Source organism: Sphaeramia orbicularis, chromosome 7 (assembly GCF_902148855.1).
Source record: "Sphaeramia orbicularis chromosome 7, fSphaOr1.1, whole genome shotgun sequence".
Lineage (NCBI taxonomy): Eukaryota > Metazoa > Chordata > Actinopteri > Kurtiformes > Apogonidae > Sphaeramia > Sphaeramia orbicularis.
Genome location: NC_043963.1, coordinates 47,845,410 through 47,865,576, shown reverse-complemented (window position 1 = coordinate 47,865,576; position 20,167 = coordinate 47,845,410). Strand labels below are relative to the sequence as shown.

At 37.0% G+C, this 20,167-nt stretch overlaps 1 protein-coding gene across 1 annotated transcript; it reads left to right on the top strand.

The window, feature by feature from the left end:
• The first annotated feature begins 4,804 nt into the window (after window positions 1–4,804).
• tmco4 (transmembrane and coiled-coil domains 4) lies at window positions 4,805–19,273 on the top strand. Its single transcript, XM_030139986.1, has 14 exons — window positions 4,805–5,003; window positions 5,743–5,893; window positions 6,148–6,322; window positions 7,571–7,598; window positions 7,699–7,828; window positions 8,313–8,410; window positions 9,457–9,600; window positions 9,715–9,834; window positions 12,903–13,067; window positions 13,384–13,520; window positions 13,632–13,716; window positions 14,494–14,611; window positions 14,742–14,859; window positions 18,113–19,273. Exons 1-14 carry the CDS (start codon window positions 4,961–4,963, stop codon window positions 18,626–18,628), a joined length of 2,028 nt encoding a protein of 675 aa, XP_029995846.1. The 5' UTR covers window positions 4,805–4,960; the 3' UTR covers window positions 18,629–19,273.
• Window positions 19,274–20,167: the final 894 nt, after the last annotated feature.

The following is a 20,167-nucleotide window of genomic DNA, read 5'->3' as shown; positions in this document are numbered from 1 at the left end:
TTTAAAAAGTTTTTTTTTCATAGTTCAAAAGGCCCCAATTTGTTTTTTAAGGAACTAACTTATCTCTTCCATTTTTACTTCAATAAAAGCCTTATGCTTGTTACCATATGTCATAACATATATGTTACCATAATACCAGACACAGAGCAACAAGAGCAACATAGGCTGAATATGTTTATGTTTTGTATTGAGATATCTCTTACTGAAGTTAACATGCTAATCTGAACCCATACCATCACTTATATCACTTTACCATCACAACCTGATTGTTCAATAATAATCTTTTAAATCGTACCTTTAATGGCCAGCTGATTAATGCAAATCTACTATTTAGTGGTTATTCCATCTCTATCCCTGGGGAAATGTCTCTGTACTTGTACCCTTTCACTGTCTCACCTTGCAATAATGATGATAGAGGGTGTGTTCATAAATGTGGCATTGTGTTTGGTGTGGTTGTAGATGTGAGACACCCCACTTTTGAAACACAAAACACACATTTGACTACAAATGTCCCCTGAGAAAGGCCAGAGAAAGCTGCTTTGTGGGTCTTTAAGTGTTGTTTGACCTGCCTTTTCCCCACATATACCATGTAGATACCTGATAAAATAAATGTGTAACTACTGTATACCCTTCTATGAATTCTAATGCATTCAGTATCTTTGATATGGGCACTGGGTGATGTCAAATGCAGAGTGCTTTACACTCTACACAGTATTGTATTAAATTAAAAGCAGATAAATACATCAGGGGAATGTCTTGGCTGATCTTTTGCATCTCTGCTATTCTACAAGGAAAAAATTTAAAGTCGGACAAGGAGCTTTCTTTTCCCCTATCACAAATCAAAGCAAGATAAAAAGGTCAAGTATGTAAAACAACTACTCATAAGGGTCCCATCAAGGGTTCTTACCTCATAATAACATTTATCTGTATAAACTCACTGTACTTCAGTGTACATTATATATTACCTTTATTATTTAATGCATAGAATAATTTTTTACAAGACAGCTTGTTTCCAAAAAAGAGACACTTGAGTAATTAGGCTGTGGCCTTTGTACATATAAAGACTTGTTTATGATACACTCGAGACTGTTCAGTAAGCTGTATAAACAGGATGGAGTACAGAGACAGACAAATACAGAACACGTAGATTTGGAGATTCCTCCGTGACAAGGCCAAGGTATTATTTTGATAAAGTACCCACACAGTACTAACAGTCCCCACACACAAAGACCTGGTAGAAGTTTCATCCACCCTTGCACTCTTTTCCGGTGTTTGCCTCGTTCTCTTGTCTTTGCACAGAATGCAGACTGGAAAACATGCAACATAGGATGAGAGCAGTGCCAAGTATATACTGTAAATTGGTGCTGATGAAACAGATGTGAAAGGAGTGGGAGGAAGGGAAGCAGACCAACAGACTGAAAATACCCAGGAGAAAGGCAACTGAACAGAGATCACAGCAAAAAGCTGGTGTGGACTGTATTTGAAAAATGTTATGGCAAGACAGAGCATGACAAAATGATAACCACATGCTGTTTGAGGCAACAAGGATTTTATTCACACTTCAAATCACAGCATGTTAAAAATACACTACGCAAAGAGTCTGGCCTTGGACACACTATCACTCAGATACCTTTACTGGTGTTGAATTTGATTTAGGAATTTTACCACAGAAATTTCCCCTATTTCATCTGTGAATGAATAAATAGTATTCTAAATTATGCTCTACTTTACTATGGCATTGACTGGAAGACTATACTACTGTATATATTGCAACTATTGATTGTTGAAATAATTCTAATGTTTTGGCTGGACAGGAGTTTTGCCAAATGCTACCTAAACTAAATAAGGTACATGGGTAACAGTGTAGCATGGGGACAACAGATCACAGCTTGAACACTTCTATTTGCTTGTATCATTCTCTGCCACATCATATCCTTTTGTCTTAAATCATATTACACTGATGATGTACATAATCACTACAGGGTATACTTCTAATGCAATACCTTAATTCACACAAGTTCCCTTAAATAAATAAATAAATAAATAAATAAATAAATAAATAAACATACATATAGGGCAACACGGTGGTGCAGTGGTTAGCACTTGTGCCTCACAGCAAGAAGGTCCTGGGTTTGATTCAAACACCAGTCAGCCGGGGGTGGGACCTTTCATGTTCTCCCCGTGTCTGTGTGGGTTCTCTCCGGGTACTCCGGCTTCCTCCCACCATCCAAAGACATGCACTAATAGGTTAATTGGTTAATCTAAATTGCCCATAGGTGTGAGAGTGATTGTTTGTTTCTATATGTCAGCCCTGTGATGAACTGGCGACTTGTCCAGGGTGTATCCTGCCTTCGCCCTTATGTAGCTGGGATAGGCTCCAAGCGACCCCTGTGACCCTAGTGAGGATAAAGCGGGTTCAGAAAAATGAATGTGTCTATCTATCTATCTATCTATCTATCTATCTATCTATCTATCTATCTATCTATCTATCTATCTATCTATCTATCTATCTATCTATCTATCTATCTGTCTATCTATCTATCTATCTATCTATCTATCTATCTATCTATCTATCTATCTATCTATCTATCTAATTTATTATTATTATTATTATTATTATTATATTTATATGTCTAAAACAACTTACTTAGGAAAAGTTTGAACAAGTTAACTTCTTGCAGAAATAAATATCATATTACTATGCACACACTACTGACTATTATACTATGCCATGCTTCACTATGCCTTACTATGCTAAACAGCATATAATATGGCTACAATATGCAAATATGCAATATGCAATTGCTACAGACTGCAATACAGGATACTATACTACACTGCACAATACAACACTACAGTATGATATTGGTTATTCCGCTCTGTTACACTTGGCTGTGTTATATATTGGGCTGCTTTACTATGCATACTGTGTTATGGTATGTAAAGTGCTGCTGTATGCATAGATTATACATAATCAGTGGATGGAGGACCCATGATGTCAGTCATTGTTTTTTTTTAAGTGTTCAGTAGTTTTAAAATTTACCAATCACTGGGACCTACAAGTTACCATATTTGGACATCAGGGTCAGAGCTACAGTAAGAGTAAGGGGTGAACTAATGCTAAATGCTAACTTAGGCTTCTTGGTGAAATGCTAAATTTGATCAAGAACTGGGCGATACAATCCTTTTACAGGCCTGTTAGCTTAAACTGTCAACCACAAATATAGCTTCTATTTGTCCGGAGATCTGGTTTATGAAGGGGACATTTGAAGATAGACCTCCAGATTAATTTTTAAAGGATCCAAACTGTTCCTTCCAGTAGGACTTGATTTAACTTGTCAACAGAAGAGTTCACAAATTTGTAACACAACAAGGTGGTTAAACTGTAATGATGTTTATTGTTCCAGAGCACATACTATCATTTCACCACTTGCTGGTAAATGTGTGTTGTTGTTTTTTTAATGTAATATTATTTTTTTGTTTGTTTAACTACAGATATTATTTAACCAAAAACCCACGGACATTGACATGAGTCTTCAACCAAGGGTCAAAGGTCAAAGGATGTTGTATTTTCTACAATGTGTAAAGCCCTTTGGAGTCAATCTCAGATTTGTGACATAGGACTGTATAAATAAAACTGAATTTGAAATTGAGTGCAAATGTTAACCCATGTCGTGATATATTTTATAGTATAGGATACATAATCAAAGAGCCATTCTATATGCTGTATTCTATAGAGATATAACATTCTAAATCATTTTACACTACACTGTTACAGCATGACATTGGTCCGTACTAGTCCATACAGTTCTGTATCTATAAAGTATGATTGTATAACTCAAAACATTTCTCTCTTTCACATAAATGTGTTTCTTATAGAATCAGATGCCATTCATTCCACAGTGGCCTTGGTCTTTAATATAAAGTATTTGCTATTCTTCCTCTTTGGTACCTCAACACCATTACATTTCTTTTATCATCCATGGGCCAATGAACAATGGAGCTTTCTGTTGAATCCCAAGCCATTGGCAAAATCCAATCAGTTGTGCTTCCTTGGACCATGTCCTTGAATGAAGCTGTTTCTTTGAGTGGTTGGCAGGCAGCTGTCCTCATTCTTTTGAGTATGAGAACTGTATGAATACAAACCCAGAAATATGTCCTTTTAAAAATTTATTATTATTATTATTATTATTATTATTATTGTTATTATTATTATTATTATTAGGACAGACCAGACAACCCAAGTTCAGAATAGTGGACTCTATAAAAGTTGAGGGTATCATTATTGTTGTTCCTCCTCTTGTTTTTATTACTGCTGATGTTGTTGACAATAATAACTGCTTCATCACCTTTCCAATAAGAATACTGCAAATAAAAATAAATGTTACACTTACACCTACTGGCCAGAGGTTGTACTAGCAGCAGTGGGACTGGGTGGATACTGGTCCAGTCTATATCTCGCGGTTCTAGACAGACTTATTAGTGGTTCTTAAATATTTGGCTCACCATATCATTTTACAGGAATAACTACACCTGCCTGGTTGTCGCAGAAATACGTGTTGGTAATCTGATCATCCATTTCCATAAGTTATCCTCTTCAAACCCGTCTTGTTCTTGAACACACCCCAGTCCGCTGTCGGTAACGTCTACGTGTAGTTACGTCACGCAAAAGTTGCAACGAATGGTAGCTTCACGTGCTTTGGAAAATATCGGAAGTAAATCACACTTTAAAGTTTTTTTTCTCTGTAGACTGATAAAGAAAGCAGGATCTCAGAACCATCTTCAGGTTTTAAATACAAAAATGGACTTTTGTTTTTTTTGTGGTTTTTGAGACATTTATAAATCGCCATATGAATGTACGAGTGTCCAATGTCAAAGTGTTTTTATGTGATTTAGCGCCGCTCCGGAGGGTTCAGTGAAGGCAGCAAAAGTTGAGAACAGAGTTGTGACATCTGTGCCTATGGAGAACAAACAGAGTAATGTGGACAACAGGTTTACTCCAGGTATCCGAGAGTATTTGCTTGTTATTTTCATTACTACAGCTGGTGAATACGTTAACAGGAGTATATGTACGTTAGCAACTAGTTTAACGACTGGAGCGTTAGCTAGTAAACTATTACGACAGCCCGTGTAGCACCAGGATATACAGTCCGCAGACAGTTATGTTTAGCAGCTAACAGAAGTGTTGCATATGGGTAAGACTGACTCATTTAAGGTTTTTTTGTTTTGTATTACAGCGAGAATAAACGGTAAATATTATGTAGGTCACATTTTAGTGTTATTTATGGCCAATATAGGTCAGACCGTAATAGAGAAAATGAGAAGTCCATAGTTAGACTCATGTAACCCAGTTCCTCGTACCTGCAACAGAAACTAAACTGTACTCAAAAACCTCTCAGTTTTGTAAAACATTTATTATAAATAACTTTAATATGCATCCTTGAATATTAGATATATATTGTCACGAATTATGAATGTAAAAGAGAAATTCGGCATACATCAAAAGTTGTTCACATTTACAAGAGTTAAAATAAAAATAATCTGACCTCTTTGTTTTTCTTATATAAATACTGAACACTTTTGGGCAAATGTCAGGGATGGTGTATTTACTGTATGTGCCCACTTACACTTGGTCACTGTTTTATTTTCAACCTGCTAAATATTTCTGATGATGTGATTATGTGAATCTAAACGGAATTGTACCCTACAAGTTAATAATTGAACTATATTATATGACTTCAGACCCAGGAGGAGAGGCAACAACACATGATGCTCCATGTGACCAAACCCCAGCAGAAATTATCAGCAGACAACTGACTGAACAAGGCCGCTTTGCTTATGCTGCACTCTGTGGCGTCTCCCTGGGCCAGTTATTTACTGGACCTGAAAACAGGTAAAAGAGCCATGACAAGCCACCAGTAAATACTGGGTTTGAAACATTTATGTCTAAGGTTTTGTCAACATATGTAAGAGTGTTTGTATAATGATTAATCACTAATATGTCAATGCTTTTTATATTAATGATAGCTGATCTCTCTCCTATTATTTCAGAAAACATTTGTATAAATAACGCTGTCTTTGAAAATTTGCTCAGTTTTAGCTGTGGTTCGCTTTGAGAAGATGTTAAGCTCTGTTTTTATTTCCCAGCACATTCAGAGAGCAGTACTTGCAAGGCTTGGTCCACTGGCTGGACCTGGATGAGTCAGTGATGCCGGTTATGGGGGCTTTCCTGTCAGGCCTGGGCTGTGAGGGCTCAGACACTTTCCTTACCATCTTGCAGGCTGAACCCCTTCTGGCTGCAGGGGCCACACCCATCATACAGGTGCTGGAAAGCAGGATGTTGAACTATTATACATTAATTACTTAAGGCAAAGTATGTAACAGTTCTTGCATATGTTCAACCCTCCTCTCCAGTCAGTGATGAGAGTGATGCTTAAGAGGGTAACAAACTGAAAGAGGAGAGAGAGTGGCGTAGTCACTGTGGTTGAATTCTAAAAACACAAACACATCAACATTTTCCAAACTCTACAGGTTCTGTGTATGTGAGTCTATTGAGACTTGTTGTTTGGGTCTATATATTGTTTTTTTTGTTTTTGTTTTTGTTTTTTTTTATAGTAAATAGTGAAATATGATATATTTTGCCTTTAACCCTCAAAGACCCACAAATATTTTTATCACAACTTTCAAATACATTTTTTTGTCTTTCTCAAGTAATTTGTCACCATCTATTATATTATTCTCTGCATTTTGCATTTTTCATTGAAAATAAGGTATTTACTTATATTTAATTGACTAATCATGGAGGTGTTCATAAAAGCTTAGAGTAAATTCAAAGGTTATGTCAAAACTGAAAACTGAAGAAAAAGTGACTTTTTCAGTAAAAATGTATCATTAACTGATCATAAAACAAACATCTCCATCCACTGTCATCTATCAAACTCCATGGGTTTTACTGGTGAATCAATGTTTTAGAAGATGGCATGTTCACTCCAGAGCCTCTGAATGTCCAATGGGTCATATCTGATGACCATTAAAAGATGACAAACTGCATTTTACACCAATTATTCACATGTATTGATAGGATTAGTGGATCAATAGGTATTAAACATTTTAGAACAGATGATGGTTTTGATCAGCAGTGGCTGTTTGGGTCTTTACAAGTTAAAAATGGAAGAAGAACTGTCGTTAAAATGAAGATGGTTTCACTTTATTTTATTTCAGTATCATTCCATTGCAGTTCACCTAGACTTTATGGACTATCTTCTATAAAATCATGTGTATATTGACTGAAACTTGAAACTACTAAATTGATGCAACCTTGAAAAATCCTCAAGTTCTACTCCCAAATGTTTTTTGTGTATAATTTTAAGTTTGCTTTGAATGAAAAAGATGTATTTGTATGGTTATTATGAGTATGAAAATGTTACAGTATTTTTAGTTTAAAAAGCTTCAGGAAAAGGCACTAAATGGCTATGAAGTCTGAATAATTTTGTAAAATAATCTAATATTATGTTAATGTACAAACCCACTATATACACACAATATAACCAGCTTCCGTTTTCTATTACAGGATCTGGTGTCTTTTTCTGTCAAAGATGGTAAGAACCTTTTTTTTAATCTTTTTTTTATTATAATTGAATGGCTGTGTGGAAAACACAGTACATCAAACCACAATCCTGCTTTTTCATGTTTCCTCAGGGCAGTATGATGCCAGATCACGGGTTCTCATACGTCATGTCAGTTGTCTCCTCCGAGTCTCTCCACAGCAGCTGGAGGAGTTTGAGGAAACACTAGGAGAGAAGCTAAGGGAAGCAGGGGAGGAGAGCGAGTAAGTTGAAGATGGATGTTAGATGAGACTTTTTTAGTCTTTTATTTATGTACATGAAGCCATAAATAGATCTATTATAAGGGTGTCAAACTCATTTTAGTTCTGAAGCCATATTCAGCCCAATATGATCTCAAGCGGACTGAAACAGTACAATAGTAACATAATAACCCATGAATAATGTCAACTCTTAACATTTATCTATGTTTTACAGTGATAAATGTCAAATAACATTATGAAAATGTTTACATCTACAAACTATCCTTTAAAAAATGTATGTGACCTCTGAACTAAAATGATTTTCACATCCTTCATTGTTAATATCTTTGATGTTACTTTTGCATTTCACAAATTCATCCCAGATTGGACCCTTTAGCAAGCCAGTTTTGGCCTGCAGGCTGTATGTTTGACACCCCTCCTCTGTTAGGTGATCCTTTGCAGCTATAGAAGCTCATGCACACTGTCTGTCTGACACTGCTTTCATTAGAGAGGAGTCGTCACGGCGTAGGAGGAAAGAAAGAGGACGGAAGTTACGACGCTACCTCCTCATTGGACTAGCCACTGTGGGAGGAGGAACCGTGATTGGTGAGTGTCACTGGTTCACTTGACTTCGAATACTTTTTCTAGTTTCTAGGTTCATCATTTGCTTATTAAATCACCACAATGTCTGAAGGCCCAGACAGTTCATAGTGATTAGATCAGATCAACACAATCACCTCGGAGGTTCACTTTAATAAGTGCTCTTCATTTACATTAGCGGACCAGAAGTTATCCATTGTCAACGATAATAAAATATGACATACTTTATTTTCAATAAATTTGTATCCAGCTTACAAACTTACTAACAACTTAAGATGGAATTTGCATACAATTTGAAGAAAAAATAAAGCCAAATATTTCTAATGTTTGTGTGAAAGCTTAAAAGTTTAAAGGAGTAATTGATGGTTCCAATGAAGAATAGTGAGCATATTGACATTTTTTATTATGTGTGTCATAACAAGTGTCTGTGTGAAACAGAACAGCAGAACCCATGTTTAGCAGCAGCAAAATTAAGGAAACAAAGCTTAGATTCAGGAAAATTGTAATCTGTTAATTTTTTAATCGATTTGAATCAATCCATTGATTGTTTCAACTCTATAAGACAGATGACCTGATACTTTTGTCACACCACCATGTAAAAGTGAAACCACTTTTCCAAGTTTTTGTGTCGAGCAATGAAGTAGATTTGTGGAGTCACATCTGGGTTGATCAACCACCAATGAGCGGTCAAAATGTCCCATCATGGGGTAGATTTTAAGCTATTATTGCCTGAAAACTTAGCTAACCCAGTACTGTAGCTTTAAATCTTTTATCTTAAGTTTAACCCAGAAATGGTAGTTCATTTCAGAATTTTACCTCTTTAAGAGCCAGTTTGCTGTTTGTTTACATCATGCCACTGTTAAAAAGCACAAAAAATTTATTACATTCTGTACAATATATGCTAGGTGGAAAGTTAAAAGTATTACATCCTTTAGGAAATGTAAGTCATATGCATTAAAGATAGAGCCAAATCAAAAATGAAAAAGCCAAAAGCCCCACACTACATTAAACTTTAACATTGGCACTGACCTGTGAGCCTGTGTCTTTGCCAGGTGTGACAGGTGGACTGGCGGCCCCTTTAGTGGCAGCGGGGGCTGGTGCAGTGATTGGGGCCGGTGGGGCCGCTGCTCTGGGCTCAGCTACTGGCATTGCAATCATGGCATCCCTTTTTGGAGCTGCAGGAGCTGGACTGACAGGTAAGAATGATTCCTAATGTCAGAATTGAAGTTTACATACGTTATGTCTGCATCTGTCACCAACTTTGAGCTTTTTCCCATTTCCTTCCTTTTCTTACTTTGTCTCTCTTAAAGGCTATAAGATGAATAAATGTGTTGGAGCCATAGAGGAATTTGAATTCCTGCCTCTGAGCTCTGGGAAACATCTCCACCTCACCATCGCAGTCACAGGTTGGCTCTGCAGTGGCAAATACAGTAAGTCAGCTTTCTGATGCTTTACATGTACTATGAAATTATAATTTCCATCAGGATTGCCACATATACCAGCATTGCTATCTTACAGTATGTCCAAATTCTACTGAACTGGTTTACCATGAAAGATAAGACCAATCATTTATGAAATGTTTGCAATTTGTGTTGCAACCAAGGTTATTATCGTTAACGAAAACTAACGAAATGACAAAAATTACAGTTGAAAAAACATTTTCATTAACTGAAGTAAATAAAAACTATAATTAAAAAAATAAATGATAACTAACTGAAACTGTATTGTGTGCTTACAGAACTAAAACGTATAAAAGTTATGGATAAAATTCCCTTAGTTTTTGTCTTTGTCAATGTTTGATATGAAATTGACATATTTCACTCGAGAAATTTTAGCTGGCGGCACCATACAACACTTTACGGTCCATCACTTGTCGTTTAGAGTCGGCTTCTTGTCCCCACTCTACCTGGCAACATGGAGACTAAAGTTGGGAGAAAGCAGCAGAGTCCTGTATGGGATTTATTTGAATACGACAGCGAGGAAGTAAAAGATATGAAAAAACTACCACAAATACTAAAACCTAAGCATTTAGGAAAACTAATAACTAGCAAACCTGCTCTAAAAACTTATTAAAACTAACTGAATAAGAGAAAAAAAGTAAAAACTAAATAAAACTAAACTATAATGAAAAATCCCAAATTATTATAACCTTGGTTGCAACTTGAACATACAAACGGGAAGACTGAATGTGCAATAGTTACAGGGGTCATCAGACATCATACATTTTTATAATGACCTTTCTGCAAATTTTAATCCAAGTGGTCTGGGAGGAATTTAGACTTCTGCATCACCTCTTGGCTGTGATTTTAAGCTGCAAAAAACTCCCCTCATGGCCAGGGTTTGTCTCCTTTCTGTACCTACCTGGTCCACTTTCATACACTTACTCAGAAATAGTTGAATTTTTGATTCCAAGGAGTATCAATCTTATGATGCCATATACTGATATAGTACAACTATCTAAACCTCCAGATGCTGCTAAAGCAGCAGCTGAACTCGCCCCCATTTGCCATCACCTGGCATCAGCAATATTTCCTCAAAATCACATTAAAGCTCCTTTGTAATTTTATTAACTTATATATCATTCATGCAGATAATACTTAAATGATGCCTTTAATATGTATCCAGCTCCGTATAATGACCAAAAATGAAATATCATGGTGGAAAATACAGCAAAATCATTAGGTGTGACTTGAAAAATCTAAAATAACATTCTTGCCCACCTTGTAGATTCTATTGCTTGAAATGTGTTAAACACACTATATTTATACATCAAATAAATCAAACTTTAGAATATATGAGGATGGCAAGATGTTCAATTTTAAGGCAAACTAAGAAGATTTAAAAATTATACATTACATTCAGAAGTGAATGTAACACCCCAACTGATCACCTAAACATGTCTTATTTACAAATGTTTGTTGTTATTATGATCATAAGTGTTTGTTGCTTTAATGGACCTCCTCTACAGTTGAGTAAATCATGTCATTATTCATACAAAAGAGTTCCAGACTTAGTATTATAGACATTATTACACTAAAAGCAATCAATTTTGGAGATGCATGATATCGCTGTTTTGCTTCAGCAACTGAGTCACACATCACTGAACATGGTCCAAAATGATTTTCTAGACATAATTATGCATTTTACTGAGCCAGACACACCTATTTTTAAAATAAATCTTAAGTGGGCAATACAAATAGGATACCAGAACATGTCCTTTTGGCCCATCACAATTCTTTTCAGAGAGGTAGGGAGTTAAGTATGTGACTGACAACAGTAATAACCAGTCATCGTTCTACTGCTCTACACTGTGGTGTTTGGAATAAGTCCGCCACAGCAGGCATCAGGCCTTTCCGCTCCCTGTGCATTATCACTTTCAAAGCCCTCTACATGAAAGAACAACAACTACCAAGCTGCAACTACATGTTGAAAATGGCAAGTGTTGACAGAGGAGCACGTCTTTTTATATGCCATGTTCTTTTTTAGGCAATTAGTCATTTTAATGCTGTGATACACTTCTCCTTGACTACATGTTCAGCAAAACATCTTCCCTCCTGACACTATTTTGCAAATGCTTTGTTATGGCATCCTGTGGTCAGCGCTGCCTAAGAACTAGCCAAACATCGCAGACAAGTTTAACTTATATTCTAGAATCAGCAAACCATTCATAGAATCAAATACATCACTTTTATCAATCAATCAATCAATCAATCAATCAACAAATCAATCACATTTTATTTATATAGCACAAAATCATAACAAACGTTATCTCATGACACTTTACATATAGAGGTGGTTGAAACTAGACTCAAGCCAATTTGCAGATACCCAACAGAATCCTCCAGGAGTAAACACTTGGTGACAGTGATGAGGAAAAACTTCCTTTTAACAGGCAGAAACCTCGAGCAGACCCGACTCCTGGAGGATGGTGGTCTGCCTTGACCAGACGATGACCAGAAGGTGTTTTGTTGACCTGTAATGTCAATTTGAAAGTCTTGCAATATAATTGGAAGAAATACTTTAACAAAATTAGTCATGGAAAATTAATCTTGATGACAAAGTATGGAAACTATTAACATACCATTGGAACATTAACATGTTAATGTACAATGAATATTCACACCTGATGTTCTTCACAGAAGGAAAAGATATATGTGTAATGTTCTGCTCAGATCTGGCATAACAGTGATTATTGACATTGTACTGTGATTATTCCCATATGCTGTAAACAAAGAGATGATATTGTGTGTTTACTGAGAGCTTTAAAAATATACCAGCAGAGTGTGTGGTTCACATTATGCAAACTAACCACTTAAGCTTTATTTTTACATGAAACATTGTAGCTCTGTCTCCCCCACTAACGCATGCTGTGTTACAGGTTTTGTCGGCCCTTCAAACACAATGGGAAAAAACACTCACTGTACAAGTGGCTCACTTGGTCTTTTCCTTTGCTGCTCTTGAAACCATCTTATGTAAAACCAGAGCTCCTGTCTTCTAGGTTCGTTCCAGGCTCCATGGTGCAGCCTGGGGGAGTGTGGGGAGCAGTACTGTCTGGTGTGGGAGTCCCGTTTCCTCAGGGATCTGGGCTCGGCCATGGCCTCTCTGTTGGATGGGCTAGTCAGCATGGTAGCACAGGAGGCACTGAAGTACACAGTACTCTCAGGTAGGAGGATAGAGAAAGCACTTGTGATTGGTATAGCTTTATGGGAGCATATTTTCTGCTCTGAACTCAGGTAATTTGACATGGAATTTTGAAGGTTGCTATTACCATTAGTTATCACTGCTGTTGAGCAAAAGCCACTGTAATAATCCCATCATACACACAGGTGGATCCTTTCCTATGCCAACGGTAAAAGAAGTATACAGATCATGTACTTAAAGATACACAATTAAAGATTTTATGTGCTTGTTAGCATATTTCTCTGTAGTACTGGGAGTTGGCTACTGGATTCATGTATCATATTTTTTCTCACCACCAGGTATTGTGACGGCTCTGACGTGGCCTGCATCTCTGCTGGCGGCGGCCAGTGTTATCGACAACCCCTGGTGTGTATGTCTGAGTCGCTCTGCTGAGGTGGGAAAACACCTGGCCCAGGTTCTGAGAAGCAGACAGCAGGTACATCTAGTTCCTGCAATGTACCACACTAAAATATCAACTGCTGAAAAAAACAATAATGTGCTTATTCTCCTGAAACAGCATGAAAGCCTTCTTTGTCTGTCTTTGAAGGGGAAGCGTCCTGTCAGTCTCATTGGTTTCAGTCTTGGGGCCAGAGTCATCTACTTCTGTCTGCAGGAGCTCGCTAATGATCAAGGTCTGAGCAGTTTCTATCCATAAGTATTGTTTAGATCAGTCTTTCCCTGCACAGATACAAATAAATCCTATCATTTTAAGGGCTGTTACTACAGTTTTTAATTGTCGTAAGTTATGAATTTAAAATCACATAATTGAACTGCGTAATATTTGAATGGTTGATAACTAGTTGAGTAAATGAAATGAAAAAAATAACATGGATCCCTATAGTCTTAAATCTAGTTATGATTCATGTCATCAATGAACCTTTGTGTCTCACATCTATTATTATTCTCCCTATTACTAAGTTGAATCTTTTTAACAGCCCCCAAGTACCAAAAATTCATTTTCAAAACTTTCAACTTCTAAATACATCATATTTTTTGGCACACAAGCAATGGATTGCTACCATTTGCAAACTGTGCAACATTTACATGTTCTATTTTAAGGACCTACTTAGATAAGATTTTGTGCTAATGATATGCTGGCACTAACACATCCATACATTTTTGCACCTACAGTAAGTGCAATTTGCCATTGTTTTGTGTCAGAGTTTCTGTTGTCTGGTATGCACTGATCCATAATGAAAACTACACAGGTTCATATCACCACTCTAACTGCCTGCTGAAACCTTCTGTATTATTTGCAATAAAAGGGTTACAATGTATAAAAATGTCCTTATTTCCATCAATACAAATAACACAGAACATGACCTTGTCTGTTTGGCAATCCTTTTAATGTTTCATGTCGTCTTTAGGTGTGAAAATGTACTTCAGTTTGTGTTGTTGTGGTTTCTCAGGCAGTGAAGGAATGGTGGAGGATGTGGTCCTCCTGGGGGCACCTGTGGATGGCTCTGAGAAGGCCTGGGAGAGAATGACAAGGGTAGTGGCTGGAAAAATAGTCAATGGATACTGCAGGTATTCTTGCAAAACTCTGTCTCTCACTCCTGCATGATCCAAATGTTTTGACTGCCCTGTGTTTGGAAGGTACTGTTATAACCTATGGACTAAGGATTGCATGAATAAGTGTGATCTATCCCCCTATCAGAGGGGACTGGCTCCTGGGGTTCTTGTACCGAAGCTCAGCAGCACAGCTCTCTGTTGCCGGACTTCAGCCAATCAATGTCCAGGATCGCCGCGTTATCAATGTGGATCTTTCCTCTGTGGTGAGTCAACACTAATGTAAAAAACATAGTTACATATACATTTCCGTTTCATTATGTAGTAACATGTTCCAAGAATATTAAATCACACTGTGTTATAGTTGACTCTGAATAGCCATAGTGGGTCAGGTTGTAGTTAGTCTAAGTGGTCATAGAAATGCCATAACAGCATCCTCTTTTTATCATAGTAATCTGACAAATTCAACCAAGCTCAGGGAACACATGTCAAAAGTCAACATGGAAGAATTCATTTTTTATACTTTCATTTCTATCAGGGTTAACTACTTGTAAAACTACTTAGAAAAACCCCATCAGAAAGTTTCAGCATATTCATAATTACATTGCAACATCTGTGTTTCATAAACAGTCCTGCAATATATAGCATTTACAACAAAATGTTGGTGAATTTATTACATATTTGGCCAGATCTACTAACATCCCAATTTGCGTGTACAAATTTGTGTGCGCAATCTAGAATTTTGCATGTGGGGTTGAACCACGGTTTGCGGGTGATTTACTTAGATTGCTTGCGCAAATTACACCAAGTGCAAAGTCTTGGAGACAGCCCTATTTAAATGATGGTTTTGCATCCGCTACTGGAGAAAATACGCTGTAAAAACTACTCTGGGATACACCAGCACTAATGGTAAGTGCACTGAATGATCCAGACCAGGGGTGTCAAACTCAGATCCTTGAGGGCCGGTATCCTGCATGTTTTAAATATTTCCCTCTTCCATCACACCTAGAAGCCATTCTATCGTTATCAGGCTTTGGCAGAGCTCGATGATGAGTTGATCATTAAATGAACCAGGTGCGCTGGAAGAGGGAAATATCTAAAACATGCAGGATACCGGCCCTCGAGGACCGGAGTTTGACACCTGTGATCCAGACGGAAATGTAACACTGGAGGAGTTTTGTTGTAGAAGGTATTGCATGACTCATTCATTCATTCATTTTTCCATAATCTGTCCATAATTTTATCACACTGTACCCTAATGTCGGTGCGTATTTTTAATCACAATCATCAGAAGTGGAAAAGAGTCCCGTAAAGAGTGTGTGTGTGTGTGTGTGTGTGTGTGTGTGTGTGTGCGCGTGGTGGTGGTGGGGGGCATAGGTCTCAATTATTTCTTCCGTCACTCCAAAAATGTTCACACAAGAGTGAAAAATGCATTCTCTGCATCTCGTTTCATCATTTCGATGTCTCCTAATCACAGCCATGTGTGCGCAATTACGCATCTAAACTGTTTGCACATCCTTTTGATACATGGTAAATATAGACACAGTTTCTATGAGCAACATTGCTTTCGGGTTTGATAAATCACTTTGCGTGTCCTAAATTATTATATTTACATTTTCTCCTCCCAGCACACGCACAGTTGCGTGTAAACGCCCCATATTGCATATTCATTGTGGCAAATGTACTAACTGGATACAGATGCACTATTTTGCACCTTTGAAAGACGCAACCCGTAGTGCGCACAGTTAGTAAATCAGTTTGTACATTTTTTTGTGTGCAGTGAGTTTGCACACGTTTTAATACACGCAAACCTTTAGTAGATCCGGTCCATTATGTTCAGGCTTTTTATTTTTTACAAAAAGTGGGTGGTGTACTTTATTTTACATACTTAAGGCCTATTCATTTTTATATTCATTGTTGTGTATTCTATTCTATCACACAAAAATAAGAATTGTGTTTTTTTAAACACATTTTTTTAATCTTAAAATGAGCCTTTTATTTCTACAGAGGGAGCAGGTTGTCTCCATAAAGTCGACCATGTTTTGTAGTAACTCAGAACACACTTCCTCTTCTTTTTTGGATTTTTTGATAGGCGGCATCCTGTGTTAAAGTGCATTAGTATGACCTAGTGTGTCTGATTGTAGACAAGAGTTAATATCCCCTTAACTAAACATTCCAGTGAAGCAGCACTGGCTGATTATAAAGACCCTCACAATTTACAGGCACCAAAGGGGAGGTTATGGGAATGTATTCAGCTGGTTGCAATCTGCAGTTTTACTTTCTTGGTCACATTATATTTGATGTCATCATAGTGCAAATGTAAAAAAAATAACCAAACTTTTTCAATAAGTTTTATTTTTATTGTAATTTTAGGTCATAAATAAAAATCCAAATAAAACATCACAATCATAAATATTAGCACATGACTTTAAAAGATATATATATATATATATATATATATATATATATATATATATATATATATATATTTTTTTTTAAATCATTTAAAATTTTACAAAAAGTAAATAAAAATTAAGGCCCCTGCTGGTTTCTGTTTCAGTTCACAGCATCGCCTTCCTGCCAGCCTTTAATGCAACATGAATTTACATCAAACGCAACACTGAATCATAGTAGTCTGTCATATGATAGATTCCATATTTTTTTTAGTAACATTTTATTTTATATTAAGGTTCACATATTCATCAGATTCATTGTTTATTAATATAAACAATAGTAGCGTGGTGGCTGTCATAAAGCACTTTTTTAAAGCCTCATTCTGCATGACTATATTATGCTACTCATTAACAGTTTTCCCTGAATGGCTTCCTAATTACTGCTCATCAGTGGTAAATAAGGAAGTTGTTAAATATGAAAATGCATATATGATATCGAAATCAAGGGTCACCTTCCACAATAACAGTGAAAACACTGTTTTCTTTTGTTTAACCCACTTCTCTTGATTACACATTCACGGCACATCATGTTATGATTGGGGCCAAATGTGTAAAATCCAAAAATGAAAGAACCATAATAATAAGTCATTTACAGTCAGTGTTTATCTGTACACTGTCACTGTGTGCATGTGCGGTTACCATCTTAGATGATCAATACCTATTTTTCAGAGAGTGGACATTGCTAGAAATGATCAAGTTAAATAGATACACTGTGTATTTTTAATGTTTGTTTAGTCCTAAATACACCCAGTCATTTGTGATGAATTGAAGTGTGGTGTAGTGTAGTCCTCACAGAAAAAGGTGATGTAGAATAAGGAATTAATAAGTGGTTTATATTGATAATAGAAAGCCAGTCACTTATGCTAATATATAACTTGTTAATGTTGAATATGCGTCCCTTAATATAAAGTGCTATCCTGAATAGTAGAAAAAGAGCCATGTAAATATTACTTTAAGACACTGAAAGATGTACCTTTAAAAAAGAAGAATTAAACACTTAGAAATTTACAAGGATGTGTAACCTATTCAGTCAAGAGCGTTAAAGCCAAATATTTCTGCTTCCCAGGTCAAAGGTCACTTGGACTACATGCGTCAAATGGACACTATATTGGTGGCAGTGGGAGTCCCCACCAAAGAAGTCCCAGGAGCCTCCTTTGCTCTTCCACAGTGTGCCACAGTTGAAAAGGGAACAATGGACATCCCTGACCAGGCTCTAAATGAGCAACAAACAACAGAGGCACAAAACCCAATTGAGGACGATGGGACACCACAAAACAATGACAGAGATGTGAGAGAGTCAGTGGAGACAGACGAGACAGGTGACGGCTGGGATATCCCTGATATTTCTGATCTACTGGACTCTCTAAACGACACTGAGTCGGAGGGCAAAAACAGTGCCACGAACAGTTTGCAACTTTCTTCACAGGAGGACGCTGCTAACAGCTACATGGCGTCTGCTTTTAATGCCCAGTGTGACGGCGTGGAGGAGACTGACCCTGACAGCGAACACATATCGTGGAGTTGGGATGATACACACTGGACTACAGAGCACACACACAAACAAAAAGGGACAAACTTGTAAAAAGCACGTTACAGGACCAGCTGCTTCCCTGTAAACTGTAATTTTCTCAGTTGTTTTCAGCTTTTGTAGGAGAAAATACTCATTCCATTCTTAACACACTGATATGCCAGGGATGGCCCAAGAGTCAATGCACACATATGGCAGCTTCCAGTCAAAAGCGCTTACATGAACTGTTTGTTTAACCACTTCATGGCCTTTTTAGATTAATGTGTTACTTAAATCATAACAATGTAGTTTTATTTTTTAATAAGTTGGTTGTTTTTGTAAATTGTCAATAGTATCTTAATTTATTTTCTATCCTTATAGTTCTAATAACTGTTTGTATTGCATTTGTTTTGCAGGTTGTAAAGGATGTAACAAATCATGTGGTATCTCAGTGCTTGTCACTGTTCTAATTTTGTCCAGTTACCTAGTTGGCCCAGTTACCATGGATATTATCACAGTAATTTAAACAACATAAGGCCTGGGAAAATTCAGAGAATGTAGCAGTATTTTTCAAGACCTCTGTCTCTTTTCTACCCATACTGATGGGGAACACTGTTTCCTATAATGTGTGCTGTATGTCATCTGGAATTACTGAATTTGCCTGTGAATATGTTTCCATCTTCATCTCATGTGACCATAAAGATACCATTTTGAATGTGACTTACTGTTTTCATATTTTTCATTATTCTCATTTGCATTTCATCTCAGCCTTAAAGGAGTTATCTATATTATAAAAGGGAAGTGGACTCTGTGTGTCTGGGGCATCACACAAAATCCAGAAAAAGCTAACTGCTGCAGTTAGGCATATTTATATATTTTTGGTCAAGTAAGAAACTAGCGAAAATGGCAAGTTGATAGGACCAATATTTTGGGAGATATTAGTAATTTTGGAATACATATAGCCAATCGCGTTGCTATGCCCAGAATCATAGAATCATCACTGAAATGGGTTACCTAGCAGCAGATAAATAATAGGGCCATGTTGCCATGGTGTCACATTTCATGTGCAGAAACAGACATGCCACCTGAGAGGTTATTCAACTGAAAATGACTGGAATTTACCAAGAAAGTAAAGGAATGAACTGTATCAGAGGATCTAGAACCCGTGGTTCCCCTCAGGTTAACACACTAGTTTGTAATATTTCTACATTAAAATGTTCAAAAGGACCTGAAATTCCCATTAGAGTGTTAAGAAGTTTTGACGTTAAGCTGAAGGTGTCAGTGTATATTGCTTTTCAGGCTTTGTGCTAAACCATGGGCATGGCCTTGGGTTGTAGAACCATAAACCCATGTGGAACCTTGAGTCTGCCCTCAGAGCCACAAACATTGGTTTTTGAGCTGCCATTTGAAGCCAGGAGTTTATGTTTTGGCTGCCACCATGTTAAATGTTTGGACCCAACTAAAGGACAGATATGAAAAAAAAACTTTACATTATTGATCCATTATTCATTCACTGTCACATTCACACACTTGTGGTGGCAAACTACATCTTTAGCCACAGAAGCGTGACTGCCAATCCGCGTCAAATGGTCCCTCTGACCACCACCAAACATT